Source organism: Elgaria multicarinata, chromosome 1 (assembly GCF_023053635.1).
Source record: "Elgaria multicarinata webbii isolate HBS135686 ecotype San Diego chromosome 1, rElgMul1.1.pri, whole genome shotgun sequence".
Taxonomy (NCBI): Eukaryota; Metazoa; Chordata; class Lepidosauria; order Squamata; family Anguidae; genus Elgaria; species Elgaria multicarinata.
This window is the reverse complement of record NC_086171.1, coordinates 126,029,960-126,043,165: the sequence shown is the minus strand read 5'-3', so window position 1 is coordinate 126,043,165 and position 13,206 is coordinate 126,029,960. Positions and strand designations below refer to the sequence as shown.

At 39.8% G+C, this 13,206-nt stretch overlaps 1 protein-coding gene across 4 annotated transcripts in view; it reads right to left on the bottom strand.

The window, feature by feature from the left end:
• Positions 1–13,206, bottom strand: part of EVI5 (ecotropic viral integration site 5) — a 75,614-nt gene that overhangs the window by 9,009 nt on the left and 53,399 nt on the right. For all 4 annotated transcript variants that reach the window (XM_063136330.1, XM_063136346.1, XM_063136338.1 and 1 more), the window contains 2 exons: positions 11,947–12,042; positions 7,310–7,405 (listed from right to left, as the gene is read on the bottom strand). In XM_063136330.1, coding sequence (XP_062992400.1) covers positions 7,310–7,405; positions 11,947–12,042 — 192 coding nt within the window. The remainder of the gene's footprint in view (positions 1–7,309; positions 7,406–11,946; positions 12,043–13,206) is intronic.

The window sequence follows — 13,206 nt, the reverse complement described above, 5'->3', positions numbered from 1 at the left end:
AAGCATCGCTCTGGTACTGCAAGCTGATGAGCCCAAGGGCACACAGAAGGAAGAAAAGAGCAAATGCTAAAATATAGCTGCAAAGCTGGTGGAATTCCATTATAAACCATGGTGTCTTCCTGAGCCATGTGGCTGGAGGTACAGCTTCGTAGTGTTTTGCTCTTAACAGCCTGAAAGGTCCCATAAGGCAGTGCTGGTGAACCACTGCTCCACCCCATGTAATCTGCAATGCCACACAAGGATCTATTTTGTCCCTATACTCAAATATCTACATGCTGCTGCTGGGGGAAGAGATCTTAAGAAATTTGGAGAGAGGTGTCATCAGTATGCTGATGACATGCATCTGTATTTCTCTTTTTCATTTGAACTTGGCAAGGCAGTGAAGTGTCCTCAGTGCCAGTGACTTGAGGCAGCAATGGACTGGATGACAGCAAATAAACTGAAACGCAATCCAGGCAAAACTAAGATGTTCATTAGTGTGTAGCTCAAGTAATGCAGCAGTGGGTGGTTCACTCCTTTTAGACAGGGTGTACTCTTTCTGAAATATCAGGAGCACAATTTGGGTGTGCTTCTGGAACCTCAGGCAATGACTGTGGCCAGGGGTCTCTGGAGGTTATCTTCAAGTTGGCCTACACTAATGGTTTTTATATGGGGCTGCTTTAAGAGGGTGTCTGGAAACTTCAACTGGTTCAGCAACTGGTAGCCTGCCTATTGGCAGGAGGAGAAAGGAAAGGCATAACACCCACTTTGTATGCTCTTAATTTCTGGGCACAATTCAAATGATGGTTTTGACGTATAAAGCCCTAAATGGCTTGAATCCAGCGTATTTTTGGAGACCTTTCCTTTCGTGTGCACTTTGGTCATCTAATGGGGCCCTGAACCAATTGCCATTGGCCAGCTCAAGGGGAAAGTAATTCTCTGCAGTGACATCATCATTAGGGAATTCCCTCCCTAGAGTGTTTCGGTAGACATGTTTGGTTGGGTTTTAGGCGTCTGATTAAGAGCTTATTGGTGGCTATTTGGGGAAATAAGAAATACCTAGAAAAAATTAACAATTAACTGTGACTATATATAGTTACTATTCTGTTGTACTTCTGAAATGTTATAGTTGATTTTAGTAACTGTTAGCTTTTTAAAGCACTTGGTGTGACATAAGTGGGATGGGGGAGAGAGAAGACAAGCGCACCACTATCTTATTATTTTTTACTGTATATGGAGTCACCAAGTGACCCCATATCCATATACATTATGTATCTCTACCTATAAAGCAGAAAGTATGTTTGTGTCACGTAGGTCCCAAAATGTTTACCCACTTCCACATATGGTACTGCCTTAATGCTGTTCACCCAGACAGGTGTTTGTGTACATGGATCAGAAAAAATCTAACAACATGAATTTTGGGGTTTTAAGTATTTTTTAAAGAATTTAATAAAAACCTAGGTTTACGCCTACAACTCCCAGCATGCCTTGGGTGGAAGGCCAGACTTACTGGCTTTTGGCAGCCATTGTGATTCCTAAAGTCAGTCAACCCAATTCCACATAAAAGGAAACAACCCACATAAATGGGCTGCATCCATTTCCGGTGCTTCCTCCGGAAATGGATGCATGATTTTAAAATCATAACTAGATACAACAGCATGCCTTTGAGAGGCCGAACTCTGGACATCCTGGACAAAGGTACCCTTGTCCTGATATCTCTCTTTTCTCAGAAACTGAAAGAAGCACATGTGCAGCCTTCACTCTCAAGAGGGAGGGAGGGAGGGGAGGCACTCTGCGCATGCTCGGAAACAGACCTGACGGGGGAGGGCAAATTCCCTTCTAAACAGGAAGATTTTAGCCATCCAGCAGAAGGCTATTAAGGAAGGGAAAAGACAAGTCTCACTATGAAGAGAGTTTCAGAGCTTAGGTGTGGCCAGTAACAAGGCCCTATCCCTAGTCCCAAGGAAGTGTGGCTCTGGAAATGTTGGGGCACAGGGGGACCTTTGCTGAGGATCTTAGCAAGTGGGCAGGTTCAAATGGGAGAAGGAAGCCCTTTAGATATCCTGGCCCTAAACCATGAATGGCTTTAGAGGTCATCACTATCACTTTTAATTGGAATTAAGCTGGGAGTAAGGGCAGTTGTTTCAATAAATCAGTCATGTGCTCCCTATATGCGGCTCTCATTAACAGCCTGCCAATAGTACTTTTTGGATACTTTCCAGAGCAGCCCTGTGTAGAGCTCATTATATGATTTTAAATAAGGCATGTGTCACATCAGTCAGATCTGCAGACTCCAAGGAGTAAGTTTTACATACTACTACTATTTAGCTCCATCCCAGAATAGCCCTTTGCTTATATAGTATGAATTATTTATCTCGGAGTAATTACTTAGTGTTTACAATTTTATTTCTACAAGCAGAATCGTTTAAAAGCAGGGTATTTGATCACCAGCTTATGTCGATCTTCATTAAACCCATCTTGTGTTAGTTCAACAGAAAAATGATCTGAAGAAGAGATAGTGAATATATCAGAACCTGTTACTGGTTGCATGAGGTTGTTAGGACAGAAATATCAGATGGGTGATAGCATAGGGTGCATGGAGATATGAGGAGCAAAGCACTGATATTGAAAAAAGGAAGTGCAATGAATTGTTTCACAGAAAGCTTCCACATCTGAATAATCTATGAAAGCGTTATGCTACGATGTGAGTGAAAACCTTTCACTAAGTATATTTTAGATATCCAACCAATATTATTTACATATAGTTCAGTTAAGAGGCATTCCCTGAGGCTGTTTTTGGCCCAAAAACCTGAGCAGTTTTTGGCCCAAGCTTCCCATCCCCCCTACGTGGCAACTGTCAGTCAGAAGAACAAGCAGAAGAACAAGGTATAAGGGGCCATGAAAAGGTGAGAGGATCCTCAGAGGATAGCTGTTGTACATATGGTAGTGGAGAATCACCTCACATTAAGCACCAAAAGGTAGTTTTTCTGGACATGACTCACACTGGAATTAAGAACTGCCCTTATGTAAATCCAGGTATTATTGCTTGTACAGCTTTAAGTAGAAAGACCAGACAAGGTTAACTGCATTCAATACCTTTTCTCATAAGAGATCGTACTAAATGTGACATATCTGCAGATATGGAAAAACTTTTTTCAAATCAGTATCGATATTTAATATTACATATCCTATCCATTTAATATTTCATGGCAGAAAAAATACTGCTAGCAGAAAAGCTTCACATATGCAGTTCAAGCCAACACATACGCTACAACGTTCAATCCCCCAAAAAACTTGGAATAGAAAAACGTAACACGGGGGCGAGCTATCCATTTCAGAAGAGAGTTTTTAGAGCAGGGTAACTATGCTTGATATCAGATGGATCAGATAAAATGAGGTTAAATGAATTATGCAAAGCACACAACTGTAATAATTTGCTTTTGGAGAGGAGGAAATTCTCAGCATTATTCATCAGCCATTATTGGCTTACAGCATAAAAGCCAACTACTTCTGGTTGTCTAGAGAAATGCCACTGATGACTACAACATCAACAGGGATAGAATCTGCCTAGTGAAGAACTATCATACAAAAAACAATGCACCACACAAACTTTCACACAGACATGTAAATCCAAAGTTTTTCTACAACTCCACAAGTGGAAACCACTGTTCTTTGCTTTTGCCTCCCAGAATATTTTATGGTCTGTTAGTGTAGCCTGTGGGCAAGCCTATCAGTTCTAATCTTATGTGCCACTCCTGTAATCTCCAGAACACATTTGTTCCTTGCAACATCCAACAGGAAGTCAAGACAGCTGATTGGGAATACCAAGAATACAAAGAAGTGGCAACAAAAAACCCACCACCACATTAAGGTGGCCTGGGCAGTTTATAAATCACTCAGAATGGGTTGGGAAAGAATACAAGTGAGAAATACAAAGCACTTTATTTATTTATTTATTTATTTTATTACTGCATTTTTATCCCGCCTTTTTTCCTGCAAAGAACTCAAGGTGGCGTACATAATCCTCCTCCTTTCCATTTTTTTCCTCACAACAACAACCATGTGAGGTAGGCTGGGCTGAGAATTTGTGACTGGGCCAAAGTCACCCAGTGGGTTTCCATGGCTAAATGGGGACTAGAACCCGGATCTCCCAACTCCCAGTCCGACACTCTAGCCACTACACCACACTTTGGTCAACAAACTTCTTCAGTCCATACTGGATGAGGCTATCTAGAATCATAGAATAGTAGATTTGGAAGAGGCCTATAAGGCCATCGAGTCCAACCATTTAATCATAGAGAACTTCTTCAAAACCCAGTTTGAACCGATGAGGGTTCCAATGTATCTTCCTGATGAGGCCTGCCTTTCTATGCAAGGAGCAAAAGTGGCACTGAAGCAAATATGCCTATCTTTTCTGTCAAGGGCAAGAACACACACCAGGTACTCTTTGCATGTCCAAACTGATCACCAGCATCGAGAATTTTAACGTACTTTTCATATACATTGGCCAAGAAATGTTTTGCCATTTTGCTAACCCGTTTAGTAAATGTCTCACAGGATTAGTCCCAAACATGAGATGGCAACACTCTACTCTGGATACACTACCTAGGAAGCCTCACACATACAATCTTGATATTATTTTGCATCAAGAGGATGGGCCTGACTAAACTATGCTCATGCCCACTGGCCTTCCAGCTCACTTGCAGGAGTTTCACAGACTCTCACCACTTTGACACTTCTGATCCCTGTGCCATCATCTGGCCACTCATTATCTAACTAGAGCTTAAGTCACATCTAGGGAGATTCATGTGGTGCCTATTTTGCCACCTTTGAGATGCAAAATTAATATGACTTTATTCACCTAAGCTTTTAATAGATGTTTGACCAAATGATTATATCTGCTCTCCTCACTGTTTTAATTTCATGTAATTGTTGTAAATTAAAATGCCAATGTCTTGCTTTGTTTCTAATTTGTTAGTCATTTTGGAAGATTTAACTGAACGGTGGGGGATTGAAGGTTATAAATATTTCCTCCCTGAGGAAATATTTATCACTGTATTTGCAGGGAGGCAGGAAGGGCTGTCCAAAAGTGAAGAATATCACAGATAAGGCAGTGTTTTGTCATAGGCGAACTTAACTTTGATGTTTTCTAGATGGCCATTGTGGTTCTCAGAGATTAAACTTTTAAAATATGCAATATATACATATTAGAGCAGATCTTAAACAGGAATGAAATGGAATAACCTGACTGAATTCTAGATGTACACACCAGCTTAAAATCTAAACATCTTCAAGGTTTCAAAATACGCCTTTCACATTTGAAGGTTGAAGGCATGCGCACTAAAGTGATTTCCCATGTTTTTGCTTAGTCATCTATGAATGTCTCCCACATCTAGCTGGCCAGAAGGTTGTGGTCATATTGTGTATACCACATCTTTAAAGGGAGATGAACTTACAACTTTAACCATATGTCTATTGGAGAAGCAGAGTCAAATGGGGCATTAATTGGTTGGGAGAAATAATACAAAACCAGATTAGAATAAAAAGCAACAAGTAGGAGCCACTGTTCTTACTTATCCTCTCAAGCTGGTTTTCTATATTTAGGAGTTTTCTATTTAAGTCTCCAAAACAGTAAGAAAGGATTGTGTGACGTGCGAAACTTTCAGGCTGTGTTTCTTATGTGTACTTGAAAGATATCCCCTCTGGGTCTCAAGTAGATACAAGACTGCAAACACCCCCTCTAGTTACATATAAAACAAGCTGTGCAGCTAGTTTCAGGTTAACAATAATGTTCATGTGGATGGGCGTTGGAATACACATCCCTCTCAAAGCAACTCGGTGTAGATAGATTGCAGACTCAGATTGATACAAATTCATTTCAGATGCGTATCTGAATCTACACTCCGTGTCCACAGTTCCCATTCCAACAAGTGATAAGGACATGTAAGCTATTTCTGTGCACAAATGTCCTTAGCTGGATTGGGGCATAAATGTTTAATGGTAGGTGGTTGGATATTGATTTCTCTGAAGTGAATTTAGTGATTGTTAAAGGTCGTGGAATGATTACAGACGGTACTGTTGATAAAAGCAAAGCTGGATTCCTCAGCTTTGTTATAATCTGAAGAGATGCACCCTGCGGAAGTTCCAGGTATATCAGATTCATTACTAGCTATTTCCCCCCCCCACACACACACACACCAGCAACAAAGTTAGTTAAGAGATGCAACTCAACAGAAATAGCATGAGGATAACTCTCCCACCTTTTTAAAAAAAAGAATGGCATATTTGATAATTAAAAAAAACACCTGACATTCCTGTGCATGTAATTTTTGTTCTTTTTTATTTCATGACTTGTTTTCTGTTCTGTTCTGTTAATTCAGAGTAAAAGGGGGAAATTAAAATAAAAAGAAAGAGGATGAGGATACATGCTACGATAGCCAGGTTTTGAGCAAGGCAACTTGTGATGTGTATTACTGCATTCTAAAACAATGATAATCTTTGCACAATTTGTTTATGCAGGTATTTCACGTTTTTTGTTCTCGCCATGCTCATTTCTATCTCTCACCAACACTCGTGTAAGAGTGGAGCTCAAATGTTGATCTGCAGCATTGTAAAAATCCCTCAATTTAAAATAAGGGCTGCAATATTGGACAGCTTAAAAAACTTTTAATTAACTAAAAAGGTGCTACGAACCAAGCAGGAAGAGGCTTTAAATCTTTAAAAACACAAGTACTTATATCAACCTTCCTCTCAGATGGAGTAAATCAGTGGAGGCTGGTGGGTCCAATGTCAGTGGGGCAGCGAATCCACTTGGGTTTCAGTCAGAACTCCAAGGTACAGAGCATCTAGGATAGCTCCTTTAGAATCCTGACTGGTTTTGACTGAAAACTGAAAGGATTCACTGCCCCACTGATTGGAGTCACCACTCTGCACTGGGGGAAATGCTTTAAAAAAAAAACACCTCATGATGTTTTTTTTCTAAAAAACAACAACAACAACAACAACAACAACCATACACCAAACAACGGTTACTATACTATGGTTGAAAATGTTATACTTCTAACAGGTTGACATGACACACAGTTCTTACAAATAAATACAAGATGTTCACAGTAGAGCTATATATCCCAGTGTGGTTTTCCACAGATCTTGAAAAGCTGTTTCCCATATTACAGAGCACTGCCGAGATTCTGGATGTTTAGTCAGAAGGAATTATTAAATGGAGAAGAATGCTGACACAATATTTACCCGGAATTGGGGTGGGGGGGAAGCACAGTTCAAGATACTGGAAAGAAACATATGTGATCAAAAACGATAACTTTTTACTTACCTCATGATTCAGCTCTGCTATCTGATCTTTCAGTTCTCTAATATACTGACTAGAGTCGGAATTATTAAGCTGTCCCTGAATTTTCCCTTCTTCTTTCTGTTCCAGAAAAAGGAAAGGAAAAAAGTTTGATCATGTACTCCAGCTCTAGTACTTCACACCCTTTTAGCAGACAGGACTCAGAGTTTTCCATTTCTGTATCATGGATTAACACCTGTAATGGCAATGATAGCTAAGAGTCAAGTTATATTTTGCCCCAGTGGTGTGGTTGCTTTCATGAAGCCAAGTAGCTCTGGCACCTAGCAATTGTTTCACTGTTTATTTGTGAAAAGTTACCGACATGATTCAGTATAAACCCGTTCCGCTAAATGTGGCACCTCTTGGCCTAAACCCACAGGACACAACTTCTATGTAAACAGCTAACTGTGTGATTAAATGACCATGCAATGCAATATATTTTTCTAGCAGCCATCATACCTCTGGGCCTTAAACTGATGAATATAAAATATTAACACTTAGAAGAAGTGCCATGTGCACAGCTGAGACCAACAGCTACCATGAGGTGTGAGTTAGGGATGCCCTGCAAATAAGGACTTCCTACATGGACCTCACTCCTATGCAGTAAGTGGCTTGCACTCCATAATTACATCATGTGTGATATACAATCAATTAGACAGCCAGAACAAGCAGATGTAAGTCCCACACCACTGAAAGGACATACAAGAAACCGTAATTGTAAGGTTCAAACACAAATATGGTCCTCTCCTGGACCTGCATTACTAAAATTGTGGCATTATGTGACATCATGAATGTAAGCGCTTCCAGATGTCAACTTCCCCAGTGACGACATCCACAAACTGGAAATTAAAATATGTTGAACCCCATAGAAGAGGAGTTGCCTATGAGACTTTAAACTAGCTTAGGCTGGTATGCCAACTATGCCCTTAACTGGATAAAGGTAGTCTAGCTAAAGTTATCCACGCTCTGATAACCTCTCATTTGGATTACTGCAATGCATTATACATGGGACTGCCTTTGAAAATGATCCAGATACTTCAGCTGGTCCAAAACAGGGAAGCAAGATTATAAATGGAGACCAGCCAAAGAGTCCACATTATGCCACTTCTTTTCCAGCTGCACTTCCTGACAGTTCATGTCTGGGCCCGATTCAAAGTGCTGGTATTAACATTCAAAGTTATAAATGACTTGGGGTGAGGTTATCTGAAGGGTCACCTCCTCCCATGTGTACTTGCCTGGACTGTCAGGGGTCCATCTCTGGGAATCCCTGCCAAAGGAAGTGAGGCGGGTAGCTACCAGGAAGAGGGCCTTTTCTGCTGTGGCACCCCAGCTGTGGAATGAAGTTCACCTTGCACCTATGTTGTACTCCTTTCAGTGCCAGCTGAATGCCTTTTTATTGTCTCAGTATTTTAACATTTAGCATCCTAGTCTTTTAGCTCTGCTATTCTAAATCTGTATTTTAAATCTCTCCACTGCTGCTCAGTTTTATTTTGGTTGTATTTTTATATTGTGGTTTTAAGCTTTCATATTTTATATTTTATGTTGTACCTTATGGTTTTAATTTTTGTGAACTGGCAAAGAGCTTTGGTTATTGGGCCAGTATAGAAATTAAATAAATGGATAAATAAATACTATCGCTAGTCTATGCTGTTCCTGCCAGTATGCCTGCCTGCAAAATAGCATCCAGCATATTAGCACTAATAGCTAGAAAAGTCAACATCTTTGGAAGCATGCTTAAATTTTGAAAAATGATCAAGGCCTTAAACAGTTATATAGCAGAATCCAGATAACAGTTTCTCTGGAAAGACTAGCTGCAACCTAAACAAGTGACTACTTATATATACGTGTGTGTGTGTGTGTGTGTGTGTGCGCGCGCGCGTGCGCGCATAATATGTGTTGGTGGGTGGGTGTACACACACACACTATACACACCCACACACCCCATACACATACACCCTGTACACATACACACATATCCTACCTACTTACACCTTCATGTATGCTGCTGTTTCTAGACTAGGATAGATAAAAGGCATAGATTCAAGTCGAGCTTCTTTGTCAGGAATATAGTGCCATGGAATCTGGGGAATCCTGACATTTCCTAAAACCTTGGTGATACATTACTAAACTAAGAATATATCAGTTACCTTTTGGGGAAAGAGTCTTATTTCATGTCTAGCACTCAGATTATCCTCCAAGGTTGCTTCTAAGATTACTGAACAAGCCAAATCAGTGACAAAGAAGTGCCCTTTTGGGGCACATTTTGGAAGTTAGCTATGCTGGAGTAGCCTACCTGAGACTGGGCTGCTTTATGAACTTTTGCGACATGACAATGACATTTTGCACTGAACACCTAAATTAAGTTTATTCATCAGGGCAGTTGTGGGGGATGTGTGTCCTTTTGGTGACTGGGATGATTCATTCTAGGCTTTCAGAACACACATCACACTGTTAAAAAGTTAAAAAAAAAGTTTCCTGTAATTGCGAAAATGGAAATTCTTTCTTTAGAACTTCAGGACTTGTAAAATGTTTTGTACAGAACCCCACTGATATTAAAGATGCTGTGAGATTTAAAGAAAGACTTATTTCCTTGGAAGGTAAGTGTTTACTGCTGGGAAGGTACTTTTATTTTTCCTGGAAATACTATTTCATTAATGTAATGAATGCAGGAGACCAGTGAAAAATTGCTCTGCAGCATTTGCTAAACTTGATTCCTCATGAAAAACTTAACCTTTTTACTTTAAAAAGGCACACATTTTAAATGACAAAACATGGAGAATTAATCAATGAGTATAATTTTTAAAATTACTTATTTGTATGGTATTCATACAAAAAGGTTAGATTGAGGTCCTAATATCCATGGCCATTCTCTCAGCTAGGCTGAAGGTTTTTAAAGCAAAGCCTAATAGTAACAGAAGAGAGTCAGCTTGAACAATTCTTTTTTTAAAAAAAAATTCAATTTTCGTAGAAGAATGTGTCAATTCCACCCAGAAAAGCCATGGGTAAGAAAACACACGTTTTGCTTATTTTGGAAAAAATATTTTTAGTTGATTCCCCTGACAGTGTTCCAAAACTGTGATTTAATCTAGGGATTTACAAGTAAAGTAATTTCAGTAGTAATGTGGGTGTAGCAATAATCAAGCACGCTATATATGTTTAATACCAATGTGTCTTACACTTACACCCAGACATTTCACAGAAAGTTTGTATGGTTTAGGGTAATTGCTGTAATTTTGACCTGACAGTGGAACTCTTGGATTCTCAGAGAAGTATAGCTACCTTGAAGAGTTAAAGTATCTGGTGAATTATTGTTCCATTGTGCCTTGATCAGCCTTAAGACAGAGTATCAACTGTACCCCAGTTCTCTTCCACTGTAAGCAATAGGCATACTGTTTATATGAGCAAGCACAAGGAAATACTACAGTTTAAATCCTAAGGTAATAAATAAATAATAATAATAATAATAAAATAATAATGCTGAAGTGTCTTGGGTTCCTTATGCTTAGTAACAGCAGCTATTAAAATCAGCAGGATAGGAAGTGGCCATCATGGTTTTAGTTTCAGAGTCTTCATAGAAGATCAGACTTAAATGGAAAGATCTGTGGCTTCCTCTCAGAGAAAGACCATTTGTTTGGTTTAAGTTATTGCTTTATTCTCAACGTTGCTATTTTTTTTAAAAGTGCTGTGTTTAAGACACAATTCAGCAATGTCTCTTTATGGTAGCGAGTACACGTTCGAATAGATTCAGTTCACTGTCATATTTATAGATGCTTAAACTAGGAATTCAGGCTTCCCAATCCAGCAACAAAAATCCACATGCACGAATGCATATCCACATTGTTATGCTCATCTCAGTTCCACAGGGTTGAACATACTCCTGAACGGCCAACCCTGACCTGTGCAACACAAATGAATCATGGCTACTAAAAGTGGGCCAATTTAAACATACCTGTATAGAGGCTATTAAAAAGATCTTCCTTACAGCAATGTTCTAAGTGGTAGGTGTACACATTTTTAAAAATCCCAGCATTCAAATTCTGAGGTGGGAGTGAACTCAGCATAAACCATGGTTAGTACTGGTGTAACATGGTAAAGGGCATCAAAGGGGGAGTTCACACGCATGAAGGGAGGAACCTGTGTCCAGCTCCCGATCCCTTAAACATGATTACTAGGTAGGCAACATTACATCTACATTGGAAAGCTTGACAACTACCTGTTACAGATGTTGTAATTTGGCCTTCCCGAACCTGGCACCATCCAGATGTTTTGTCCTTCAACTCCCATCAGCCCCAGCCAGCATGGCCAATGATCAGGAGAGCTGGGTGTTGTATCCCAAAACAACTGGAACCAGATTTATTTATTTATTTATTTATTTCACTTCTATACTGCCCAATAGCTGAAGCTCTCTGGGCAGTTCACAAAGGTTGCTGTACTTGCATTCTGCACTGCAGTTCCGGTAGTAAGCAGGGGGTTGGACTAAGTGACCTCCAGTGTACCTTCCAACTGTATGATTCTGTGGATGATTATGAATGAAATGTTATGAGATACCCACTGTATACCAAATCTGAAGGGAAGTTAAAAAAAAGGGGGGGAAGGAAGAAAGAAACTGATTTCATTCTTACCTGGATTTCTAGTTCTGCAATATGCTGCTGGAGTTCTGCCACAGCCGCTATGCTGTCTGCTTCTCGGAGTCTTACAGCCATCACTTCTTCTTTATTCTAGGAATAAGAAGGAAGAAAATAGAAAACGTTCAGAAAAATACCCTGATTTCTAAGGAGTTGTAAGTGAAGTTGACTCATATTTCAGGAAAACTGATTTGAAGCCACGTAGCTACATGGCCTTTTGCTCCAAATCCATTCAACATTACTGCAAGATACTGGCTATACTCAAAATAAACAATACAATTAATGATTTGTGGGTCTTATAGATTTTTTCAAGGTTTTCTTTTTTACAGTTGTTTTTAAAGTTCACATTTAAGATTTAATAGTCAAGTATAACTATTTGTGGCTATGTGCAAACATACAACATTTTTGACTAAGGGCTGAACTAGACTTGACATTTTTTATGCAGTTTGATCCTGAGAAGCTGGGCTTTTTGAAACCGGTAGTCAGCACTGGGGTATATCTAGCCATATCAGAACCATTTGCCTCCACTACAGTCCAATCAGAATCGACTTCCCTCTCAGCCATCATATTTGCAAGGAGAGAAAAACTCTCATTGGTGCTAATGGGAGCTTCCATCCATTGTGAATAACAGTCAGGGTGGATACTTGACTGGGACTGCAGCAGGAGCTAAGGGTTAGACCCGTGTACCCCCACCCCGCTATGATCCCATCAGGCTCAGGCTCCCCAGTTCCAGTTGTTTACAATAGAGAAAACAGCTTAAATGCCAGGTCTAGCTTGGCCCTAATATTGCTGTATTATAAAGGAGCATGCCCACATTTGAAGGCAACCTCCAAAGTGCCATTTGACACTGCAGAACTCCTACAAGTCATTCCAATAACTTTAAACACAAGAAAAATTAATTGAGGAAAAATACTGCTATGCTTAAAATAGCTTAATAAGTAGGACACAGAACTGAACACGTGTCAGTGACCAGAAGACGAGGTTGTGGTGGAAGAGACCATGTGAAATGGAAGTTTCTTGTGATGTCTTGTATTGTCAACTGTATAGTTTGGGAAGGAGGGGGGAATTCTTTTATTATTTTTAAAAAAGAACCTCAAAACCCTTTCAAAACTAAACATAATTCTAAGCTGAGGATGCAAGTTCCTGGCCCGATCTGCCATGCTGAAGTCCAGCAAAACAAGCAGCACTCCCTCCTTGGTCCTGTAATGCTTTCTCCATGTGCATACTTGCACATGCACACATAGCACAAGAAAAAGG